At 38.3% G+C, this 25,914-nt stretch overlaps 1 protein-coding gene across 1 annotated transcript in view; it reads right to left on the bottom strand.

The window, feature by feature from the left end:
- LOC150087800 (voltage-dependent calcium channel type A subunit alpha-1-like) overlaps positions 1-25,914 on the bottom strand; it is a 1,442,149-nt gene that overhangs the window by 1,413,783 nt on the left and 2,452 nt on the right. Inside the window, exons 2-5 of the mRNA XM_090369204.1 lie at positions 24,991-25,214; positions 14,006-14,109; positions 2,010-2,125; positions 419-478 (exon numbers count right to left, since the gene is read on the bottom strand). Of these exons, the coding sequence (XP_090225330.1) occupies positions 419-478; positions 2,010-2,125; positions 14,006-14,109; positions 24,991-25,214 (504 nt within the window). The remainder of the gene's footprint in view (positions 1-418; positions 479-2,009; positions 2,126-14,005; positions 14,110-24,990; positions 25,215-25,914) is intronic.

Below are 25,914 nucleotides of genomic sequence, written 5' to 3'. Positions count from 1 at the left end.
ATAGGAAATATGGTTTTAATAGCATGAAATAAAATACTCATCCACAACCTGAACCAAGTTTTTCAATGATAGCTTTAGTTTTATTCAAAAACATTTTAAATAAAAGTTTATGCAGATTAATTAATTTAAACTCAGTGGAGAAATCACCATACTACTAGGTCTTCCACCACCACAAGGAAGGCTACAAGAATGTTGTTGAGATGGGAGTGGGGATCAGAATTTGTAGTTTAAAAACCTTGGAGTGCAATATAACAAGTTTTTTTTTTTTTTTTTTGGAAATTCAGAAGTGAGCCAATGACAGTTATGTGGTACCTAATGGGACATAAACTAGACTATTATTAATTTGACTTATTTATTGGTTCATTAATGTTACCTGATGCTCTTTATATGTTTCAAAGTGTTATTCCAAAGCACTTACCTTCCATTATGTGCAATTTTTCTTCTTCTGTTGTCCTTTCTTCTGCTAAAATTACTTCCTCTGTGTGGGGAAGAAAAAAAAGAGCATTATAGGTTCACTGACCTGAACACATTTTGCTGTTAAAAGAAATATAATTTTCATTATTTTATTTTGTATATATATTAATCCTAGCGATAGTTATCAATAATTGAGTGCTAATAGGCTTTATTAATAGTTAGATGGATTATAGAGTTATACTCCACCTGACTTTACCAGGTTCAAGGAACCTGGTAAAGTCAGGTGGAGAGTTCATTAATGTAAATTAATGAACTCTCCACCACAAAGTTCATTAATGTAAAGAACAACTATTTGTTCTTTACATTAATGAATTTCTCTCTCTTCTTCCCACCTAGTAGCGTATGCCGATGACATTTCCATTCTAATCACTGATAAAGACCCTAACCAGCTTCAATGCAAGATCTCTGCCCTGCTCTCTGAAATGCATAGTTGGCTACAAAAGAATCAGCTTATACTAAACCCAGAAAAATCCAAACAAATGGTGTTTAGGATGAAAAATAAACCATTAAATATTGATTTCGAAATAGCACAACATACAAAGGAAAACAACTCGAAAGGGTGAATGATACCAAGTTTCTAGGAATTTGGCTAAATGACAAGCTGAGTTGGGATAAACAAATGATCACTTTATGAAAGAAGACTTCATCACTAGCAGGAATACTCACCCGAGCCTCTCCCTGGGTACCTCCTTCCCTTCTCAGACTAGTATTCCTTTCCTTAATACATATTAAGGAAAGGAATACTAGCCTCACCTCACATACCCCATGAGATATGGAATCATCTCATGGGGTATGACCATTCAAGATAACCTTGCGAGAATCAATCCAATTGTCAATCGATGTGTTCATTCAATTTTAGGCCTTCCCTGGAATGCATTGATGACTTTGAGATATAATAATAATAATATATATGTTACGTTAACATATGGTACCATTAAAAGGGTACAGTAAAGAATATATTAATAAACTGTCCTAAATATGGAAACAAGCCTTCAAAAATGTTTATAGGACACATCATACCATTATCCTAGCAGATCTCCTGAATGATAGAAATGACCTTACAGATGTTTTCACCTTCCTTAAAGATATTAATTTATACCATCTCCTCTAAGGAACTATTTATATTTATATGTTTCAAAGTGTTATTCTTCCATGTGCAACAGACTAACTGAATGAAGTATGAATCAGAATAAAAGGAGCAACAGAAATTCAAAGTAAGCACCTCTGAAACACATCATACCCTATGAACTGGGGCATTATGACCAACATAGTCCATGCGCTATTAAATCCTAACACAACCAACAACCAACCCCTAAAGGGGTACCATATACTAAAGATTAAGTGGGCACTTGTAGTGGGCACTTTTATATTCCTTCTGACTTGTACTTTCTGGATCTAACGTTATCGTCTAGCATCATATCAATCACGATTATGTCAGAATATCAACTTTTATGTACAATTCGTGCAATTACATTAAAAAAATGTATGGTCTTAACTTTTGGGCATTAGTCTGTACTATGTACAGAGTCTCTCACCTGCTTTACATATCCATTCTACGTATCCATTTAGTTCTCTCTCCAGTTGTTGCTGTCTTCTAAGTTTTAAAAAAGCTTGTCTATTTTCTACTCTTTCCCTTTCTTTGGCAAATTCTCTGAAATATATAAAAAAAAAAATCATTTTTTTGGTATCAAGATCACTCATTTTTGAAATTAACACCATAATTTATTAAAAGATATCTGATCTTATATACAAGATATATTAATATGTTGTGACAACCGTAAATATATACAAATAGTAATGAATTATTAACAAATATTCTCAACACTCATTATATTACTTGAAGGAGCAGTGGTTTTGATTTTCAATGGCTATTTTTGTTGTAGGGATTAGCGTTAGTGACTAAGGTCATGTTGCTCCTCGTATATTGTCTGTCAATTGCGTGTGCTCTAAGGTTGATTTTCTGTTTGCTGTAATCAGAATTCCTGGGAGAAAAAACCATGCAACTTCAATTTTCACGCTAACAAAAATTCCAATTTATCAAAGAAAGTACAGCAAGCACAACTGCCTGGCCATACTACAGAGGAGAGGTCCTACTCACAATCTATAGTGGGACTAAACCATAATAACGAACAAGGCAATCCCACACAACAGACCAGATATCACCCTCATTGAGAGGAAGAAAATTGCTACCTACCCGATCATCAACATAACGATAACCAACACCAGAAACCTCTAGAACACCTATAAGGAAATGATCAGGAAGTACACAAACCTAAGATAGGATGTAAAAGAAACGTCGTATATAGAACAAGTAATCACTAACTCAATCACCTGTCACACAACCACCAGCTTATTACCAAAAGAGCCTTTGTAAGAACTTAGCAGCAAAAGGCTTCCCAGAGAACATTTACGTGGAACTCCAGAAGCCGACCGGGCTAGCCGGGTAGGTAAAGTGCCTGCCTGGCAACTCAAAGGTCGCGGGTTCAAATCCCACCTCGGGCTTGGATCAAAGTACTGCAAAAACCTTGGGAGGTGCATTATGGCCACAGAGGCCGATGCGCCAACAACTACCAAAATAAAAAAAAAAAAAAAAAAAAGGAACTCCAGAAAGCTGTGATCCGGAACACCTGTAGGATATTCAGAGAGTTCTCTGCCAACAGTAATAATAATAATAACTACGGTGGTTCACCAATCCCTGCACGTGCTTTTCTGTGTAAAATGTAGAAGTATAACGGAGTAAGTCAAATATTTTCTATGTAAAAGACACACCTGTCGAAACACACTGATCGATATCTAAGCAGGAAATGATCTATGCAATTATTTACTTGTGCATTTGTAGTGACGTAATTGCCTGTCCACTTGTACCACGTAACCTGCATCCCTTCTTCCCCATTGGCTACCCACCACGCAGCATTTTAAAGGTGGAATAAATATCACTATGTAAATTATTTACCCGAGTTTACATAGGTCACTTAGGAACAGGCCTTTTGCTTCAGGTTCCATAATATATGAGGAATACTGTTGCATTTGAAAGAGCAGGACTAAAATATTTACAAACTATACAAATATCTAAAATATTTACAAAATACTAAACTATTTACAAATATGCAAACTACATCAGGTCTCTTCATCAGCTGACATTACAATGGAACATCAAATAATGCCAGACGTGGTCAGGTATTAGACAGTGAAGAACGTGCATGAGGTTGGTGAACATTATGGAGGCAGTTGTCTTTTGATGGAACAATGTAATTATATACCTGCACATTTGTAGTGACGTAATTGCCACGCCCTCTTCTCCCATCGGCTCGAATAAATATCACTAGGAGGAAAATTTTTTTAATGTATAGAGAGATAATAATAGTAACCAGACACAATCGACTATCCCATGCGCTTTTACCAGTATCTTTCACCAGCTGGAAAAAATCGATAAGGAGAAAATTCATAATGATAATAATAATTATTATTTATTGGTTCTGATATGTCATTCATATGCTAGTATAGCGTTATAGAAAATTTTACAAAAAGCATATATATGATGTCTTTCATACATACATCTAATTTAAATATACACTCTACTTTAGTAAACTTATGTATTAGCAAATATTAAAGTTTCATTAACACTTGATAAATGGACACTTATTAAACATTTTTGAAATGTGTATGAAATATGCAAATCTATCATATAAATTAATGTTCTAGATTTGTTTCATAAATGATTGTTTTAGAACTGTACGTTACCATAAGTTTCTTCCATATTTTTTGTATCGTGTATCTTCACATATGCTCTAAAGATCAGTGTTCGTGTTATTGGCAAGTCTGAGTGTGTTAGCTAGCAGCGCTCATCTAATTCTTGATCGTACACCTATGAGTGTATGGATGCCCAGACCACCAAGTTTTCCGTTATAAGTTTCAGTTATAATAAGTTATTCCTTATTATAACTTGCAAGTGTAAGTAAAGATGCACTGAGATGGTGTTGGAGTTTCCAGCTATTCGATTAATCCATCTTAATATCCAGTACTTCAGCCGAATGTATTATTTCAGATATATTGATTTCATTTTTTTTTTCATTCATTTGTTTACATGCACACACACAAAGTTTATGTACAATTCCAAGATAAATATACAATTCATTTATATACATGATTTATACAAGAGTTATATACAATTTTATATACATTCTCAATATATCCATCCTAAGGGTGTACATGTGTGTGTGTGGGGGGGGTGTATTCTGGTATCGGGGTGGCTCCTAGACAGATGCCCATGTCCTCTGTGATCGTACAGAAACTCTGTATAGTGAGCCAGGAAAAGTGTTGGTATTTGGTGTTAGGAGTGGTGAGTTTTGTTGTTATCATCTGTATGTGCTTTTTTTTGCACATATCCCGCACCCACCAGAGGTATTGCAGTACCGATGGGTGCCATCCATCAATCCCGCTCCCAGGTTGCCCATACCTGGGAGACAGCAAAAAAAAAAATAAATAAAATAAAATAATATAATATATATATATATATAAATAAATAAATAATAAATAATTTTTAAAAAAATTCTTCACTTTCCTTCGACAGCCACCACCAGTGGTGGTCATCAGTGTAAGCAATTTTGAGTACATTGTGATGCGTTCTCAAGAGCCATTGATTCAGGACTGCATTCCAGAGGAGAGGCCCAAACACTGACTCCTGAAGCATCCTCTGGAAACCTGAGAATTATAAGTAAGATGCTTAGCACTAACCTTGGCTGAACATATTGATATTTTTGTGAATAACAAAAATATATTGATACCTGATCAACATAAGATATGTTGATAAGGCCGATGCTCAAATCACTAAAGCTGCTAAGAACAACTTCTATGCGAAAATGAGTTTCAAGAAGCTTGGCAATAATAAACCGCCTATGTATCACCGAATGCAGATGCTGATGCTTGTGATAAAAGCAGTATTAGTATTAGTAATGGCCGCATGGTGCAAGAAAGCCAAAAAAAAAAAAAAAACGGATAAAAAATAATAATAATAATTAATAAAAAAAACTGGAAATTAAACCTATCATCCTATGCGTTTCCCTGACCCGAAGGTACTATCCAGATGACCTTTGAATTTTCCCAAACTGTCAGCCTCTACCACCCATGTAGGAAACTTATTACAGTAATTTATAACTCGCTAGCTAAAATAAAACTTCCTGCAGTCCAATCTAAACATTCCCCCCCACCGTAACTTGAATTTATGTCCCCTAGTTCTAGCATCATTTATAATCTTAAAAATTTCGTCCTCATTCTTTTTACTGATGCCTCTCAGAGCCTTAAACAACTCAATTAAATCTCCTCTAAGGTGTCTAGTTTCCAAATCTGCAACCCACATATTCGAAGTCTTTCTTCATAAGGACGCCCTTTTGCCGATCTCACCAGGCGAGTTACCCGTCTTTGCACCCTTTCAAGAAGATCGATGTCTTTCTTTAGTGCGGTCTCCATACTTGAACACAGTATTCCAAGTGTGGTCTAACAAAAGCCTTATATAACGTCCCTATCTCTACTTACAAAAGTTCAATAGATCATCGATAGGACACCATGGGCCTTCCTTGCAACTTGTTTACAATGCTCAGAGAATTTCATGTCTGACCGTATCGTAACACCCAAGTACCTTTCCTTTTTTCTTGGGTTTAGTTCAACTAAACCCAAGTACTGGGTTTAGTTGAACTCCACCAAGTGAATAAGTTATTTTGGTATTACTGCTTCCCAGGTGTAATCCCTTACACTTTGTTGGATTAAAGCATTGCTGCCATTTTTCTGACAATTCCTGAAGTCTATCTACATCTCTCTGAAGAAGCTCAGCTTGACAGCGATCATTAACTACTCTACCAATTTTAACATCATCTGCAAATTTAGACATCACCCCCCTCTGTCCCTTCATCGATGTCATTTATGAAAATTAAAAACAACAGTGGTCCTAATATTGATCCTTGGGGAACCCCACTTCTTACATCGACCCAATCTAAGGAATAGCCATTTATCACAATCCTCTGCCTCCTGCCTTGAAGCCATCCTGCTATCGATCTAAGGATTTTCCCAGTGATTCCAGCCTGTTCCAGCTTATAAACCCCAGGGGCTCACATCTGGTGAGCAGGGGCTTGGCAAACCCAGAGTATTGAGCTGGATATCATCATTCTTCTTTCTTGCTTTATTGGTGATTCCCTTCTACTTCTGACTCTCTCTCTCTCTCTCTCTCTCTCTCTCTCTCTCTCTCTCTCTCTCTCTCTCTCTCTCTCTCAGGGTAACACGGGATTTTTATTTATTTTTTTGGCTGGTGTACCATAAGCCTCAGGCTTCCTTGCACCTTATGGCTAATAATAATAATAATAATAATAATAATAATAATAATAATAATAAAGCAACCCCTCATGTGGGACTGAGTCAAAAGCTTTGCAGAAATCTAAATAAACAATGCCGAAATTATTCCCTAAATCCAGCTCGTGAGCCACCCTTTCAAAATACCGAACCAGATTTGTTAAACATGATGTTAACAGGAGAGACTGCTTCTACAGGGATGGTATACACTTAAATAGAAAGGGTGGAAGAATATTTGCTGATGCCATCGAGGCAGTGTTAGGTGGGTCGGAAAACTACTAGCTTTGGGGGGATACAAGGACTAATAGATTAACAGTAGCCACTGGCAGAGATGAAAGTGATTCATGCACGGCTTCTATTGGAATGAGCAGAAGCCTGGAAAACAAGCTGCAGGATGTTTCAGAGACTGCTGGGAGTCATTGCGGCACAAGTAAAAACATGGGTTGTGTTAGAGTACCTAAGAATAGGAACAGGTGCATGTATACTGGCGTGTACACCAATGCTAGGAGTTTGGTAAATAAATTTGATGAATATGAGGTATTTCTGAAAGCATCAAAAGCGGATATTGTTGGGATATCAGAGACGTGGTGTCACACAGATATAAGGAATGCAGAACTGGAATTTGGGGAGTACAATGTGTACAGAAAGTATAGACAGGATAGGAAGGGAGGAGGGGTTATGTTATTAGTTAAGAAACACATAAAATCCAAGGAAGTGAAGCCAGTCGACATCGCTGGACAGTGCAGTGTCGAGTCAGTTTGGTGTAACATAAGCATTGGGAGATCAAAATTTAGAATAGGAGTGTGCTATAGGCCTCATAACTCTGATGAGTATAATAAGAAACTGAACAGGGAAATAGAGTGGGCCAGTAAATAAAAGTTTTATAATGTGGGATTTTAATTTCCCAGATATTGATGGAATTTGTGGGTTGGTCGCTCACACACTAGCAAGACTTTTGTGGATTTATTGGATGATTGTTTTCTATATCAGCATGTTCGGAAGGCAACTAGAGGGAGTAATGCTCTTGATTTCATTATCGGTAGTGATTCTTCATGCATTAACAATCTGCAGATAAAGGAACCACTAGGTGGCAGTGATCACAGTGTGCTGAAATGGGATTTAAATAAAGAGGTAACTACCATCAGGGGTAAAGGGAGGGGTTTTTGCTTTCGTAAAGGCGACTACAATGGTCTGAGACAGTATTTAAATTCTATACAGTGGGACCAACTGATTAAGTTACCAACAGCAAATTCAAAATGGGAATCATTCAAAGAACTTATCTTGGAAGCCACTAGGCTTTACATACCAACTAAGAAATATTGTTCAAGATTTAGGCCTAAACGGATGTCAGATGAACTGATGAGACATGTGGCAGAGAAGAAAAATGCATGGAAAACATATAAATTAATATGTGACACAGAAGCCTATGACAGATATAAGTTGATCTGCAGCCAAGTTACAAAGGAGGTTAGCCAGGCGAAGGCAGATTACGAGAAATCTTTGGCAAGGGATGCAAAGAAAAACAGCAAAGAATTCTTTACTTATGTAAACTCAGGAATTTTTAAATAGTCTTCTCTATTAGTGAAGAGTTACTTATTCGAAGTAGTGCAATATCATGGCAACTCGTCGTGAAGGCAGAGCACAATATGAGAAACAGCAAATGATGCCTACAACAACTACTTTGTAGTTTATTAAGAGTTATCTATGGTGTATCTAAACACCGATATTATATAGATACCAAACTCTTAAAGTATTATGCCTTGTGCATTTATTTATTTTAAATATTGACATCTACACCTCTTGGCATCTCTCATATTGTGTGATTAACTTCACAACTGGGTCGTCATGTCTGCATTACCAGGGTACCTGCCCACCCACTGATGATCGGCCAATAGCCGTGAAACAGTGCTGTCTGGGTGGTGGTACTCAACTGAGAATAAGTAACAATAGTCTTCTCTATTAGTGAAGAGTTACTTATTCGAAGTAGTGAAATATCATGGCAACTCGTCGTGAAGGCAGAGCACAATATGAGAAACAGCAAATGATGCCTACAACAACTACTTTGTAGTTTATTAAGAGTTATCTATGGTGTATCTAAACACCGATATTATATATGTAAACTCAGGAAGAAAGGGGATGAATCAGATTGGTCCACTTGATATCGACGGTTCACTGTTCATGATCCTGATCAGGTAGCTAACAAACAAAATGAATATTTTGCATCGACATTCACACATGAGGAGTTATTCAGCAAGGGGAATGCCAGAAGTGTATTCAACTCTGGCAGTAAGCTTGATAATCTTGTAATAACTGAGAGTAAAGTGGAGAAGAAATTGTTGAAGATAAACACAAGAAAAGCACCTGGGGTGGATGGAATCTATCCAGTTATATTAAAGGAGGCAGCAAATGAAGTAAGCAAACCCTTAGCCATAATTATGATAGCTTCCTTGGACTCAGGAGAGGTACCCATAGACTGGAGATGTTCAAATGTGCCAGTTACAACGGAGGATTAAAGGGCGACACAAGTAATTAGAGACCTGTTAGTCTAACTTCTGTTCCAGAAAAATTAATGGAGGCACTGGTTAATGAAGCACTGCAGGATCATCTAGACAAGACTTCGGTTATAGCTCGGACATAGCATGGTTTTGTTAAGGGGAAGTCTTGCCTGATCAATTTGATTGGATACTGTGATGCAGCCACAAAAGAACTGGATGAGGGAATAACTTTGATATTATATACTTGGATCTTAGAAAAGCTTTTGACACTGTTGCCAATAGAAGACTGCTGCACAAATTGGAGCAGCGTGCCATTTGAGGCAAATTGCTGCTATGGATAAAGGGGTGGTTGAGGGGGAGAGGAGAGATTTGCCACCTCTCAGCCCTTATCGGCTGAGAGGTGGCAAATGAAGTTTAACATTGACAAATGTAAAGTACTACATAAGGGAAACAGCAACCCCAGAGCAATGTATCAACTCTGTGGTACTACACTGACAGTGGTAGAGAATGAAAAGGACCTGGGGGTAATTGTGCAGGCAGATATGAAGTTCTCTGAACAGTGTAGACGGGCTGCAAGAGTAGCTCATGTTGTCTTGTCAATGATATACAGGACTTTTTCTAGCAGGAATAAGGAGGTGATTATTCCCTTTTATAACACAATGGTCAGGCCACACCTTGAGTACTGTATAGAGGTCTGGAGGCCTCATTTCAAGAAGGATGTAGAGCTCCTGGAACGAGTACAGAGAAGGGCAACAAGATTAGTGAATGGAACAAAGGGTTGCTCTTACGAAGAAAGGCTTAAGTTTTGCAAATTACTGTGTCTGGAGACCAGGCACCGGCGAGGTGATCTGATAGAGGTGTATAAAGCCTTGAATGGTTTGAGCATGCTCAGTGCTGATGGGATTCTTCCTCTTGCTCAAAATAATCACCTGAGAGGGCATAAATTCAAATTGAGGAAAGACAGATGTTGGATAGATGTGCAGAAGTTTGCCTTTATCCAGCGGGTAGTTGGTTGGTGGAACAGACTTCCATCCCTTGTTATGGAAGTTGCTAGCCTAAATAAATGTATTGCTCAGCTGGACAGGTATTTCGAACGAACGGAGGGGTGAAGTGGAAGTGTTTTTTTTTTTTTTTTTTTTTTTGGTTGATGCTGCATAAGCTTGCTTTCTTGCATTTTATACCCCTACTAATGCTAATGTTAATGCTAATGATTTTCCCTTTAGAAAACGATGCTGAGTATCCTTGAGAATTTCAATTCGATCCAAATGATCCTGAATTCCACCCTTGATCATTGCCTCCATGATTTTCCCTACCACTGAAGTCAGACTGATAGGTCGATAATTTCCCACTTCACTCTTAGAGCCACTTTTATGTATGGGAGATACATTGGCACTTTTCCAATCCAAGGGAATCTCTCCAGAATCTAGTGATGCTTGCATAATTAGCCTCAATAGTTCAGTGCACTCACTTGCCGTCTCCCTTAAGATTATAGGTTATATTCCATCAACTCCAGGAGCCTTACTGGCCTGTAGGCTCGCAAAGATTTTTCATTAAATAATCTTGCGAAATTTCAATATCATTAATTACATATTTTTCAACTTCGCTCCCACAATTTCCCATTGCCACAAGAGGTTTTTCATTTGTAAATATCGATGCAAAATAATTGTTGAGTTCATCTGCAACGGCAGCTGGTGTATTTAATACCAACCCCTTTCGCTTACTTAAAGATCCGATCTGGTTTGTCCTGCTCTTCTTGGCATTTATATATGTGATGAATTCCTTATTCTCCCTCTTTGCTCTGTTTGCTAGTGATTTCTCATAAACTACCTTTGCCTGTCGAACCTTTTCTGTGGCCCTATTACAGATCATTTTGTAGCTGTTATAGGCTTCAGTACTTTTTATTGCTCTGTAACCTTTCCATGCCACCTTTTTCTGCTCAAGTAACGTGGCAACTTCACTATTCATCCAACTTGGAACCCTCCTCGTGGAGTATTTTTTAATGGTAAATACGCATTCAAGGCATCTGTGATTAATGTTTTAAAAGCATACCACAGTTCAAATGTATTCATTCTCTGAGCGATATCTACCCAGTTAATTGAGGCCATGTAGTACCTTAAGGCATCGTAATTTCCTTTTCTGAAATTAAAACCCATTCCTTTGCCTTTTACTGCTGCTACCTCTCTCATCATCATCCACCGTAGAACTCCGTGATCACTTATTGCTACTGGTTCCTCTACTGTCAGCCCTGTTATGTCATCTGATTCATGTGTGATGATGAGGTCTAGAATATTCTTTTCTCTAGTACTTTCCCTGACATGTTGATACAAATAACAGTCATCTAGTTGATTTAAAAATTTTGTTCCCCATGTCAAGTTTCCTTCCCATTTACTCCAATCAATTAGAGGCAAATTGAAATCACCCATAATAAGACATTGACGCTTACTTGCCTGTTCCATTTGCATGTAGAGGCTTTCGTCATAATCTTCACAATCACCTGGTCTGTAGATTACTCCTACTCGCATTATACCTTTGTTTCCAACTGTCACACACCATATAGATTCTATACTAGTATGTGAAACGTCTGAATCCCGGAAAGCTATCGTCGCACTCAGGCTGCTTCTGATAAGAAGCATTACCCCATCACCCCTTCTATCTACCCTATCCTTCCTAAATACATTATACAAGCCGTACTGAAACTCATCATCCCCAATTTCCAGGTGGCACCACGTCTCCGTAAGCCCTATTATGTCCGCGTTACTTGTTTTAACCAGCAGTTCGAATTCGCTCATTTTATTGACAACACTTCTAACATTACTATATAAACAATTAAGACTTACTGTTCTTGGATATTTAACAACCCTAACACAACCCTTGAAGTTTTTTAGGCTCTATTCCCTGGCATTAGCTACCCGCTCACTTGGAACGTTTCTGCCCCCAGAATATCTAGATAATATATCCATTTGGGGTAACAGATAAGAACTGTTGAGGTATGTGCAAGAGTTACTTTGACCAATATTATCAGATTAACGCGTGTCAGTGTTACCCACATCCCCCCCCCCCCTAACTAGCAGTTTCCCTGAACCTTTAAGGTATCCTCGACAATACTGGCAAAAACTTTTGCACCACCTTTGTTTAAGTGTATCTCGTGTCTACAAAACAAACTCCTTCTACCTACAAGTGTGGGCCATGGAATTTTCCCTCTAAAGCCTTGCAGAGTCCTTCAAGTTCTGAGTTAATCCACAAGGCTTTTAACATATAATCCCTCCTATCGTGTCTGGGCAGAATTGAAGACACATAGACATTGTGACCTAGCTCGCGGCATTTCCTCAGCATGGTCCTGTATTTTTCCAACAAATCGTCAGGTCGTGTACGTTTAATGTCATTAGTCCCCACATGAATAATAATATTCTCTTTACCCCCCTTAAAAATGACAATCTGTTGGTGACATCATTAATAGTTGCTCCCGGCAGACATACCCTGGTTCTACTCCACCTATCCTTATTACAAAAAATATTCCCCGTTTCCCTGACAATAGAGTCTCCTAATAAAACAATGTCCTTTTTAACCAGAGTAGTTTGCACTTGATTTTTCTGTTTTGAGGCCCGAATCGGGTGTGCATCCCTTGGTAGATTGCTGGAGTCTTGAGTCCCTAACGAGCTCCCAGATGCATTATTCTTGAGGGCAAGCACCCGTTTTTTCAGGGACTCAAATTGTTCCATCAGTGCACCAAATTGTAATCAGTAGTCAATTATCAGAGAAGAATGGTCTTCTCAAGGAGTTTAAGGGAGGAACCTCATTTGAGATATGTTGGAATCATTTTCTGTTTTTGGTCCTGCATTCTTCGGGAGAGGTTGCACAGAGTTCTGTATCCAAATGAGAAGTGTAGGGACTGATCTTAATATATCCTTAAAGATCCAGAGTATGTATCAATTATGAGAACATCGGGAAACCATCGAATCCAATTGTAGATTCATTTGAAAACCCATTAATAACTTTAATGGGGTTCTCTTTAATAATTACTATAGAAATTAGAGAGCAAAGTCTCGAACCTGGGTGGAAAAGATGATATATGAGCTAAAGATTCTGACATCCCAGTTATTTTCTACATTAATAAATAAATAAATAAATATCTATTTTAAAATTATCATTGTAGTAGGGTTTTAGGAGTATCAGCGACTACGGCCATATTGCTCCGTATACACTGTCTGTAAATTTTATGTGTTCTGTGGTAGGTTTTTTGTTTGCTGATTCAAAAACTGGAGTTGTCGGGAGGAAAAACCATACTACCTTTGCCTCAGACCGACTAACTCAGCCACTTTGTGAAAAAGGCCCATAGAAAATTCTTCACCGCTAACGGAACTCGAACTGAAGTCTTTTCCAAAAACGATCATACTGCTCGCTTTGTTTATATTTTATGAATTGTCTTTTCAATAATATTTCTATTATTATAAGAAGGAAAAAATTAGTAGATAAAAGATTAAATAATAAATAGTTTTCTTTCAAAATTAAATGGTTTGTCTCCAAATATTTTTTGACATTCGACAGTTGAAGTTCGGTATAGGCTTTTCTCCAAGCGTTATTTCTAACGCAAGAATTGCTTTCTTTGTGCCATGTGATTAATAGATTAATGAATTTTCATGACTACATTAAATCGGTGAAATTCACTTTTTATCAAATAGCAAGAAAGTCCTACTTACCCACTAAGTACACCAAGAACTAAGTTGAGCATAAAAAATGATCCCAAAATGATGAGTGGTATAAAATAAATCCAATTAAATGTACTACCTAATGAATCATTCGTCTGAAAGAAAAGGACAAAAGAAAAAAAAGTTAATTTGTTTATTTATATATACATACATATATTTATATTCATATAGAGTCATTCAACCACAGATATTTTGCATTCGATTCTCAATTTGTATTCATTATGAAGTAAAAACGGCCATTAAACCTTATTATTATTATTATAAAATCTTTCTCCTTTACGGGATTTTTTTTCACCATGTAATGGATACTTGTACCAAGTGCATAGGGTGGTTGATTGTGTCTAGTTACTGTTATTATTGTAATTGTTGGTCGAGAAACTCTTTTACTGTCCTACAGGTGTTCAGGATTGTGGCTTTCTGGAGTTCCATGTAAGTGTTCTCTGGGAGACTTATTATCTTTGGCACTTGCCGGTGGTTGAACCGATGATCGGGATGGTCATTACTTGTTCCCTATGCCATATATGTATTATTATTATTATTATTGCTCTTATATTATTTCTCCCTACAGGTTCCGGATTGTGGCTTTCTGGAGTTTCTTGCATCTGTGGGACCTATTGCTGCTAGGCTATTATGCAGGGTCTTTAGTACCATACAGGGAGCTGACACGATGATCGGGATCGTCACTACTTTTTTGCATACGACACATCTCTTTGATCTCCAGTCTTAGGTCCGTGTACTTCCTGATTTTCTCCTCCTGTGTTTTCTGGAGGTTGCTGGTGTTGAGCACCACTATGTTAATCAAATAGGCAGCATTTTCCTTCTTGTTCACAAGGGTTATATCCGGTCTGTTGTGCGGGATTGTCTTATCCGTTATTATGGCGCGGTCCAAGTACAGCTTGTGGGTTGGAGTCTCTAGTACTGCCTGGGGTTCGTATTTGTAGTACGGTACACTTTCTTTGATCAACTAGTATTTCCTTGCTAGCTTCTGATGTATTATCCTGGTTACCTGGTCGTGTCTATGAGTGTACTCAGTCTGGGTGATCACCTTGCATCCCGCGGTGATGTGTTGGATCGTTTCTGAGGCCAGGTGGATTGTTGACATGTGTCATCGGACACTCCGGGCTCCTTGGCGATGTGTTTTATTATTATATTATTTCTCCCTGGTTGGTGATTCCACCTCGTGACAGGTATTGCTACCAAGTACACAGGGTGGTTGTTGTTATGTCTGGGGTGACGCTAGGTGGCGCGGACACGGTGAAGCGGTTGTTTTAAGTGCTCCTGATTGTCACTCGATTTTTATGTTATAAGTGAATGTTAAAAGGTTCTCACATGTTACAGTGCAACGGCCAAATGGTTCTACCTCTCCCGAGGTGAGTATATCCCGGATCCGTTTATTCTAACGCTTTCAAATTGTGTGTAAGTTTAATCGAACCAAGCACGTTCTGCAGTAGAAGATCGTCGTTTTCAGCAGTTCGGATTTCTGCCTACTGGATTGCAGCCCGAATCAAGGTCAGAGGGGAGTGATAATTCCCCCCTCAGGTGAAGTTTCTTAAAGTGACGTCTCGCCGTAGGGCGAAACGACATACAGCGTCAGTTACAAAGCCCTTGCAAAGTGCCAAATGGAAAAGGTGGCTTCGTGTTCCTGGAAAGCTTTACGATCCTCCCCCATACAAATTTCTGTCGTCCAAAATGTCGGATTATAGTGTTTCAATAGCCGAGTTGTCTGGTGAATTGACTTTCTCTGAAGTTGCAGACACCAGTTTCAAGGAACCTCCAGCTATGATGGAAAAAACACTGGAAGACAAATTTCCCCCTATAAAAGGACCTTTAAACTCTACTAATACGTTTAATGATTTTCAAGATTGTGAACAAACTGGTAGCTCAGCTATTCTGGACTATCTTTTTGGATTGAAAGCAAATATGCTTGATGTTTTTATCGAGAGCTCTACTGTGACACCTCTTATGTTTGTCGAGATGTCCAAAAATTGGAACAATATGGAAAGGTTAGTGATAGATCTAACTATAGAGAATGAAAAGTTAAGAACAAAATTAAATGATTTTAAAATTCAGAGGAAACAACAAAATGTCTTGCCAACCGTTCCGGCTCCCACCTATTCGGGTGTGGTTGCCTTAGGCGCTGGCAAACAATCTCAGAGTATTGTTAACTTATCGGACGTCCAAACAAAGCACGTACTCATAGTTAAAGCAAATGCAGATAGTAATTGTAAAACTAGTGAGGAAGTTAAAGCTGAAATTTCTAAAAGTCTTAAACCTGAATTTAAAAAATTAAAGATTAAATCAATAAGAAAAATAAGAGAAAAGGGAGTTCTAATCGAAACTGACAACAGCAAGGATCTAAATAAACTTAAATCCTGCCCTAAGTTCAAGGAGTTAAAATTCTCTGTGGATTCCCCTAAAAAATTAAATCCCACTGTCATAATATATGACATACCTAAAGATGTCAATGACTCTGATTTTCTGGAGGACGTATTCAATAAAAACCTTGTGGATCATGGGATTTCCCAGGAAGATTTCGAGTCTGTTAAGGTTCGCTTTAAAATCAGGTCTCGGAACAAAAACAATCAACATTGGGTTCTTGAGATCCCAAATAAAATTAGGAAAGCGTTTTTGGCTTCAAATTGCAAGGTTTTTGTCGGATGGTCCGTCCATGGTATGAAGGATTTTTTTCACAGCATCACGCTGTTTTAAATGTCTTGGCTACGGACACTCGGCTAAAAACTGCCACCAGTCCGAGTTTACCTGCGGACATTGCGGTGACCTGGATCATCAAATTCAAGACTGTCCTAAAATGGAGGAACCTGTTGTTTGCCCAAATTGTCGGCTTAAGAAGAAGAATGCGGACCATTCCTTCAAGGACGTTAAGTGCCCTGAATTTGTGAAAGCCCAAGAGGTAACAAAAATTCGGACCGACTTAACCTAACTCTGAAATGTCTTGTATATATACTTTACAGTTAAATTGTCAGCGATCTTTATCGGTTTTAAGTGATCTTTCTAAGTTAATGGTCCAACACAAATTTCAACTTTTAGGGTTACAAGAACTGTATTCTTATAAGGGTGTGGTCAAGGGCCTCCCTCTCAGCTGTCGTATTATTACTTCAAACCCTGTTACGGTCGGTGACCGTGGTAACGCCACCAGGGTTTGGGCGGCTCTGGTTGTTGCCGACCCCTTCATTACTGTAACAAAAATTTCTAGTCTTTGCACCACACATGCCGCATGCGCATGCTTGGAAGGCCGTTTTGGAAAAATTTATGTGGTTTCTCTGTATGCTCAATGTAGTCAGGCTGGGCAGGCCATAGAGCCATTTCTAAATTACATGGAAGACGTTTTGATCCGTTTAACTGGTTTTCCCATCATTTTTATGATGGATGCTAATGCTCACTCCCAGCTTTGGAATAGTCCTACTACAGACTCTAAAGGTGAGCTTTTGGAGGAGCTTATTCAGTCTAATAACCTCACTCTGTGGAATACCCCGGGCCATCCGCCTACTTTTGTTTCTTCTCTGGGTCAATCTTATATTGACATTACCCTTTCAAACTCTACTCTTGGTTATAGCATTTCCAACTGGCTTAGCCATACTTCGTGGTGCTCGAGCGACCACAATGTCATCACGTTTATGATCAGTCCAAACAACAATCCTAGGGTTGTTAGGTGCTGTTTTGACTTCCCGCGGTTTAAGACAAAACACATCGATTGGAATATCTTTGATGTAAAGGCTCAAGAGCTTACTTCAGAAGAAATAATCGTCCAACTTGGTTCGCTTCCTGCTGATATGCATAGTTCAAGAGATTCTAACCACCGTCTGTGAGTCCACTCTAAAAAAGAAAAAACGAAAAATGAATAGTGTTTCATGGTGGACCCCAAATCTCACAATTCTCAGAAGAAACTTACAAAATGCTCGTCGTAATTTTCAGAGAGCAAAGAGAGCTAACAGGCCCAGAGATGAGATTGACAGACTTGGCGAGTTGTATAAATCCAATAGAAGGAGTTATTTCAATACCATTTTCCAAGAGAAGAAACTTGCCTGGGCAAGGTTTGTTCAGCATAACATAAATGAAGATCCGTGGGGATTACCCTACAAACTTGTTACTAACAAGGTTCATCCCGGCGATGTTCTTTCTTCTATTATTGTAAATGGTAACGAAACCCTGGACTGGAGTTTGTCCATAAATGCTATCTTGGACGGCTTGCTCCATGAGGACACTGCTTCTTGTGAAAACACCATCCAAACTACAATGAGATTAGATCATTTATCTTACCAAGGGCCCCGAACCGAAGCTCCATTTACGGATACGGAGTTGGAATCTGCTATCTCAACCTTAAGGGATGGTAAATGTCCTGGACAGGATCTCCTTGAGGTTTCTGTACTTAAAAGATTTTGGAAAAATTGTCCATTAATTATATTAAATCTTTTGAATGCTTGTCTGTCTTCAGGATTATTCCCGCTGGCTTGGAAACAGGCTAGACTTAAACTCCTGCTTAAGTCCTTTGACAAACCCTCCAATGATCCGGCCTCTTACAGGCCCATTGCACTACTGCCCATCCTTGGCAAAGTCTTGGAAAAATTAATTGTTTCTCGTCTTCTAAATTATTATTTAGACAGAAACCTAAGTTCCCCACTTCAGTTTGGCTTTACACGTGGAAGGTCTTCTGTTGATGCTATTTGTCAGATCTTGAGTTCTGTTCAAAATTCCAATTCTAAATATGTCCTCGGTCTCTTTGTTGATTTCCAAGGGGCATTTGACACTATTTGGTGGCCAAGTGTCCTGGCGAGGTCCAGAGAGGCTGGGGTATCTGCTCCTATTTACCGTCTCCTTTCGAATTACTTTGATTCTCGTAGCATCACAGTTTCCTCAGGATTCTGCTCTGTCTCCAGATCTGTTTCTAGGGGCTGCCCTCAGGGCTCTGTTCTTGGCCCTGTGTGCTGGAACATGGTCCTTGATGGGTGGCTCGCGGTTGATCGAGACAACATCCTTCAGATAGCTTACGCAGACGACCTTGCTATTCTGATTTTTGGTAATTCCCGCCGGGAGCTAGAGTGCAGAGCAAATGAAGTTCTAGAGGACTTGGATATCTGGTGTCAAACACATAAACTTCAAATCTCGACTAATAAAACAAAACAAATGCTGCTAAAGGGCTCTCTTGATGTGAATAGACCACCTGTTATTAAGTTGAATGGAGTAATGATTAGGAGTACTCGGCAGCATAAATACTTAGGAATTTATCTTGACGACCGTCTTAATTTTAATTACCACGCAAAATATGTACTTCAGAAAATAAAAGCTATGACCTATAAAATTATTAAGATTACCAGGAGTACTTTTGGTGTAAAGAAATCTTCCATTAAATTATACTACTCTTGTATATTTATACCAATTGTGTGTTATGCTGCTGGGGCCTGGGGATACAGAATCGGTAACTCCCTTGTTCAAAAATATCTTACACAAGCACAAAGATTCTTTCTTCTCGCTGTAAGTAGAGCTTGTCGAACTGTCTCTACAGCTGCTCTCCAGGTCCTCAGTCATCGACTGCCAATCCAATATGAAGTAACGTTACACTATCTTTTATATTGTAGAAGAAAAAATGTTCCTGCGATTGTAAATGGTATAACGTATAATACTGACTTGCAAGAAAAGGTAGACATTAAAAGAATGAGAAATGAATGTTGTAGAGCATGGCAAAATACCTGGTCTACCTCTACTTTGGGTAGGGAGACCTTTAAGTTTTTTCCCGAGGTTGTTGATTACGACAAGAAAATGGACTGGTTCAATCCTGGTTTATATGTCACGTTTTTATATACCGGTCATGGAAGTCTCAACTTTAAATTGTTCTCACTAGGAATAAGTAACACTCCTCTCTGTAGTTGTGGTGCTCAAGAAACTGTCGAACACCTCGTGTTTCATTGTCCTCTGTACGATGATTTAAGACTGGACTTTCAAATTCTCACAAATGTATTTGACTGCTCCGAACTGCCAAGATTGGTTAACTGTTCCGAATATTATACTGCCTTCTCCACCTATGCAGAGAAATTGTTTAAACGGAGGAAAAGAATTCTTGCTCCTGAGGTTCAGTAAAATGCTAGATGTCTCTTTGAATTACTCTTACCTGATGTATTGATCAGTCTGCTGGACTCCGAAGCCCAGTATTTATTTATGTATCATCATTGTATATAGTCTTTTTATGTACCACCATTGTATATAGTCTTTTTATGTATAATTAACCATTGTACTCTTTATGTATAACTAATCATTGTACTTGTATGTACAATTAATCATTACAAATTGTACCCAATGTATAGATTACTTTCAGCGGTGAATAGGGGAAACCCTGGAGCCCGCCAAAAAAATATAATAAAATACTTTAAATACTTTGTTATGTCTGGTGTTACTGTTGGTAGAGGAATTCTCTGACTCGGCACTTATTATTATTATATTTTGCAGTGTTATTACCACCTGTGACAGAATACAGGCGAAACTAGGGTTGATGGCGCCCAAGGCAAATAAAAAAAAATGGCGCCCCTTGAACACATGGAATTGGAATTTTTGCATTTTTTAATTATAAAAACGGTGCCTTCCCCCAAATTTGGCGCCCAGGGCACGTGCCCCACCTGCCTCATCCTAGTTACGCACTGGACAGAAGCCCCCTAAGAATGTAAGAACTAATACGGTAAGCCCTCAATGTTAATTATAAAGGATTGCATTTTCGTATTTTGTAATCAGAAATACAGTATAATCAAGAATCTGGTCAAATAACAAAAATGCGTCATTTTTTTTCAAAAAAATAATTATACTCAAATTTTGAAAAAATAATCTTTATTACATTATGATTCAGGAAATGGGACATTTACAAAAAGGGGAGGCTTTTATAATAATAATAATTGATTTTGATAATAACAATTGTCGCAGTTTAAAAATAAATTAGAAATTCAGTTATAATGTCAATAGTTATGACTGTCTATGTTTAAATTACTTAATTCACAGTTTCTTTGCTATTCAATTATAGTAGGGTCATACCACCAGCACATTTTAAAAAAATCATGAAACGGTCACATGATTTTTAAGTTTTATATGCAACTAAATATGATTTAGGAAATGAAAAATAAATATTATCAGCTCTCCCCTGCAATTTGGAGTTTTAAATTTTTTTAACTTCATACGAAACCTTATTATGGTTATTCGATAGTCAAAAGACAGATGAAAATAAAATAATTCAACTAATAAAAATATAAACCTGTGTAAAATTTAAAAAAAAAATTAAAAATCATGATATTGCGATAAAGAAATAAAATATAGAGATATTTATTTCATTTAGAATATTTAAATATGCTCTCCTCCATTAATTAGAAAAATAAATATTTTTTATAATTCATCCCTCCTCGTTCTTTCAATCATATTTCTGACCCGCCTCCCCTTATGTGAGACAGAGGTGTCCATGTTGTTGGGATATCAGAGACGTAGTGTCACACAGATATAAGGAATGCAGAACTGGATTTTGGGGAGTACAATGTGTACAGGAAGGATAGACAGGATAGGAAGGGTTATGCAATTATTTAAGAAACACATAAAATGCAAGGAAATTACAGTGTCGAGTCAGTTTGGACAGTACAGTGTCGAGTCAGTTTGGACAGTATAGTGTCCAGTCAGTTTGGACAGTACAGTGTCGAGTCAGTTTGGTGTAGCATAAGCATTGGGAGATCAAAATTGAGAGTACGAGTGTGTTATAGGCCTAATGACTCCGATGCGTATAATAAGAAACTGTACAGGGAAATAGAGTGGGCCCAGTAAATCAGAGAGTCTTATAATGGGGGATTTTAATTTCCCAGAGATTGACTGGAATTTGTGGGTTGGTCACTGACACACTAGCAAGGCTTTTGTGGATTTATTGGATGATTGTTTTCTACATCAGCATGTTCGGGAGGCAACTAGACGGAGCAATACTCTTGATTTGATTATCAGTAGTGATTCTTCATGCATTAAGAATCTGCAGATAAAGGAACCACTAGGTGACAGTGATCACAGTGTGCTGAAGTGGGATTTACTCAAAGAGGTAACTACCATTAGGGGCAAACGGAAGGGTTTTTGCTTTTGTAAAGGCGACTACGGTGATCTGAGACAGTATTTAAATTCTATACGGTGGGACCAACTGATGATGTTACCAACGACAAATTCAAAATGGGAAACATTCAAAGAATTTATCTTGGACGCTACTAGGCTTTACATACCAACTAAGAAATATTGTTCAAGGTTTAGGCCTATATGGATGTCAGATGAAGTAATGAGACATATGTTTGTTTGTTTGTTTGTTGTTTTTTTTTTTGGTTTTTAGGAGCATTAGCAACTAAGGCCATATTGCTCCCGGGATATGCGGTGGTCATTCCCTGACCTTTCCGCATCCTCCGTATTTGGCGGGCACGGGCTCGAACCCCGGTCTAATCAAGAAGCGTGTGCTATGCACTACTGCTCCTGCCCACCTGACTACGGAGGCGCCAATGAGACATATGGCAGAGAAGAAAAATACATGGGATACAGATAAATTAATGGGTGACATAGAAGCCTATGATAGATATAAGCTGGCCTGTAACCAAGTCACAAAGGAGATTAGGCAAGCAAAGGCAACTTATGAGAAATCTTTGGCAAAAGGATGCAAAGAAAAACAACACAGAGTTCTTTACTTATGTAAATTCTAGAAGGAAAAGGATAAATCAGATTGATCCACTGGATATTGATGGTTCAACTGTTGATGATCCTGCTCAGGTGCCTAACAAACTAAATGAATATTTTGCATATACATTCACCCATGAGGAGTTATTCATGGAAGGGAATGCCAGAAGTGAGTTAAACTCTGGCAGTGAGATAGATGATTTTGTAATAATTGAGAGGAAAGTGGAGGAGAAATTGTTAAAGATAAACATAAAAAAAGGCACCTGGGGTGGATGGGATCTATCCAGTTATATTAAATGAGGCAGCAAAGGAAGTAAGCAAACCCTTAGCCATAATTATGAGAGCTTCTTTGGACTCAGGGGAGGTTACCCATGGACTGGAGATGTTCAAATGTGACCCCAGTTTACAAAGGCGGATTAAAGGGCGACACAAGTAATTAGAAACCTGTTAGTCTACCTTCTGTTCCAGAAAAATTAATGGAGGCACTGGTTAATGAAGCACTACAGGATCATCTAGACAAGACTTCAGTTATAAAGCTCGGACACAGCATGGTTTTGTTAAGGGAAAGTCTTGCCTGACCAATTTGATTGGGTACTATGATGTGGTCACAAAGGAACTGGATGCAGGGAATAACTTTGATATCATATATTTGGATCTTAGAAAGGCGTTTTATACTGTTGCACATGGAAGACTGCTGAACAACTTGGAGCAGGTGGAATTGGAGGCAAATTGCTGCTATTGATAAAGGGATGGTTGAGTGGGAGAAGACAGAGAGTGGTAATCAATGGACACTGCTCATCGTGGACTAATGTTATTAATGGAGTACCTCAGGGTTCTGTGTTGGGTTCATTATTATTTTCTGTATTTATAAATGATATTGATGATGGTATATCAAGCTTAATGTCCAAGTTTGCAGACGATACGAAGGTCGGCAGGGTTGTTAAGGACACTAGTTACAGAATGCTGCGCAACAGGATCTAGAAAAGTTGAGCAGATGGGCTGAGAGGTGGTAAATGAAGTTTAACAATGACAAACGTTAAGTACTACATATGGGAAGCAGTAGCCCAAGAGTAACGTGTGGTACTACACTGACAGTGGTAGAGAACGAAAAGGACCTGGGGGATAATTGTGCAGGCAGATATGAAGTTTTGTGAGCAGTGGAGACAGTCTGCAAGAGTAGCTCATAGTGCCTTGTCAATGATATACAGGAATTTTTCTAGCAGGGATAAGGAGGTGATTATTCCCTTATATAAGGCAATGGTCAGGCCACACCTTAAGTACTGTATTCAGGTCTGGAGGACTCATTTTAAGAAGGATGTATAGCTGTTGGAACGAGTACAGAGAAGGACAACAAGATTAGTAAATGGAACAAAGGAGTGCTTTTACGAAGAAAGGCTTAAGTTTTGCAAATTACAGTGTCTGGAGACTAGGCACCTGCGAGGTGATCTGATTGAGGTGTATAAAGCCTTGAATGGATTGAGCATGCTCAATGTTGATGGTACTCTTCCTCTTGCTCAGAATAATCACCTGAGAAGGCATAAATTCAAATTGAGGAAAGACAGATGTAGGATAGATGCGCAGAAGTTTGCCTTTAGTCAGCGGGTAGTTGTTTGGTGGAACAGACTTCCATCCTTTGTTGTAGAAATTGATGGCCTAAATAAATTTAAGGTTGAGCTGGACAGGTATTTGGAACGAACCGAGGGGTGAATAAGGGCGCGTTTTTTTTTTTTTTTTTTTTTTTTTTGACTTATGCTGCATAAGCTTGCTTTCTTGCATCATATGCCTCTACTAATGCTAATGTTTAGGACTACCTGAATGAACGATCAGAGCAAAACTAATTATTTAATAGTCCGATAGATGGCAGAACAGGCTACCTTACCGACTGCCAGACCATTTTCTAGTGTCTACTAAAGCAATAATTATACCGAAGTTAAAATAAGTAACGAATATTATTTACTTTTCTCTTTTGGTATTATTTTATTTTAATACAATTCATAATAATTTTAGAAAAGATATAAACAGAAACGTTAATGGCATCTCCAATGGGTGGCGATCAATGCATATGGCAGCTTTAACACTTTCATTTAAATATAAATAAAATTACAAATTACGTATTATACACGCCCACAACACAACACAGCACAAGCACACAACATTTTTTTTTTATAAGAGGCTGATTAAAAACGAAAGAAGTTAAACCTATAGCCTAAAATATGATTAACTTATTATATAATATTTATTAATATTTATTAGCAAATTTAAATCACGAAGGGCCTCGAAATTGACAACAAACTCACCCAATATAACATGGATGTCCATCCTTCCATTGTAATACACTGAAATACAGTGAGCATGGCAAAAAAGATGTTATCGAAACTGGTAATGCCGTGGTTAGGTCCAATCCATCCCTCGTCACAAACTGATCTATTAACATCACATGTATATGCACCAAGAGGAGCATTATTTGGATCCTGAGTCTGATGGCACGGCGTTTCCAGTTCCCCCTCGAGAACGATTTCAGCTAGAAAAGTAACACTCTGTAAGTCACATTAAATGTGGGCTACTAGTCCTTAAACAGAATAATTTACATTTACATACAATGGTGCTTTAATTGATATCAATCTGCAAATCGGTTTAAAGAAGTGCATTAACTGTCCACAGGTTTAACCATTTATCGCACAACTCACTGATCAATGATATGTGCCGAAATAACTATAACAACAGAGTACATAACGCCATTGGATATGGAGTGAGATATTTTTAGAGAGATGGCAGAAAAGAACGGAGGTCTTGTATGGTAATTCATTTATTGACGCAAGATACGCTGAGTGGCTACTTTATATCATCCACCGTCTGCACAAGTAGCACAATGGCATTGTCACCGTCCTTTCCAAAGGTCACAGACGGGTTCGAATCCCATTAATGACGCGAGGAACTTTTATGGGCTTTTTTTATTCAGTGCCTGAGTTAGTCGGTCTCAGACGTAGATAGTAAAGTCGCCCCCGCCAGAAAGTGAGGTTGTTCGTCCAGAAAACAGGCAAATCGACCAGAGAACACACGCAATTCACGAACATAATATATCTGGGCAGATGAATGCATATTCCGGATGGCGCTAGTGCGACATTTATTTTTATACCGATACACTTATCAATAGCTTCCTTCTTTCCCTTTCTTTCTTTCTTTCTTCCTTAGAGCAGCATGGATTGATCGCATGGGCTCAA

Source organism: Mastigoproctus giganteus, chromosome 3 (assembly GCF_048544385.1).
Source record: "Mastigoproctus giganteus isolate SK-2022 chromosome 3, ASM4854438v1, whole genome shotgun sequence".
Lineage (NCBI taxonomy): Eukaryota > Metazoa > Arthropoda > Arachnida > Uropygi > Thelyphonidae > Mastigoproctus > Mastigoproctus giganteus.
Note: the sequence above shows the minus strand (reverse complement) of the source record. Positions and strands in the feature narration are given on the sequence as shown.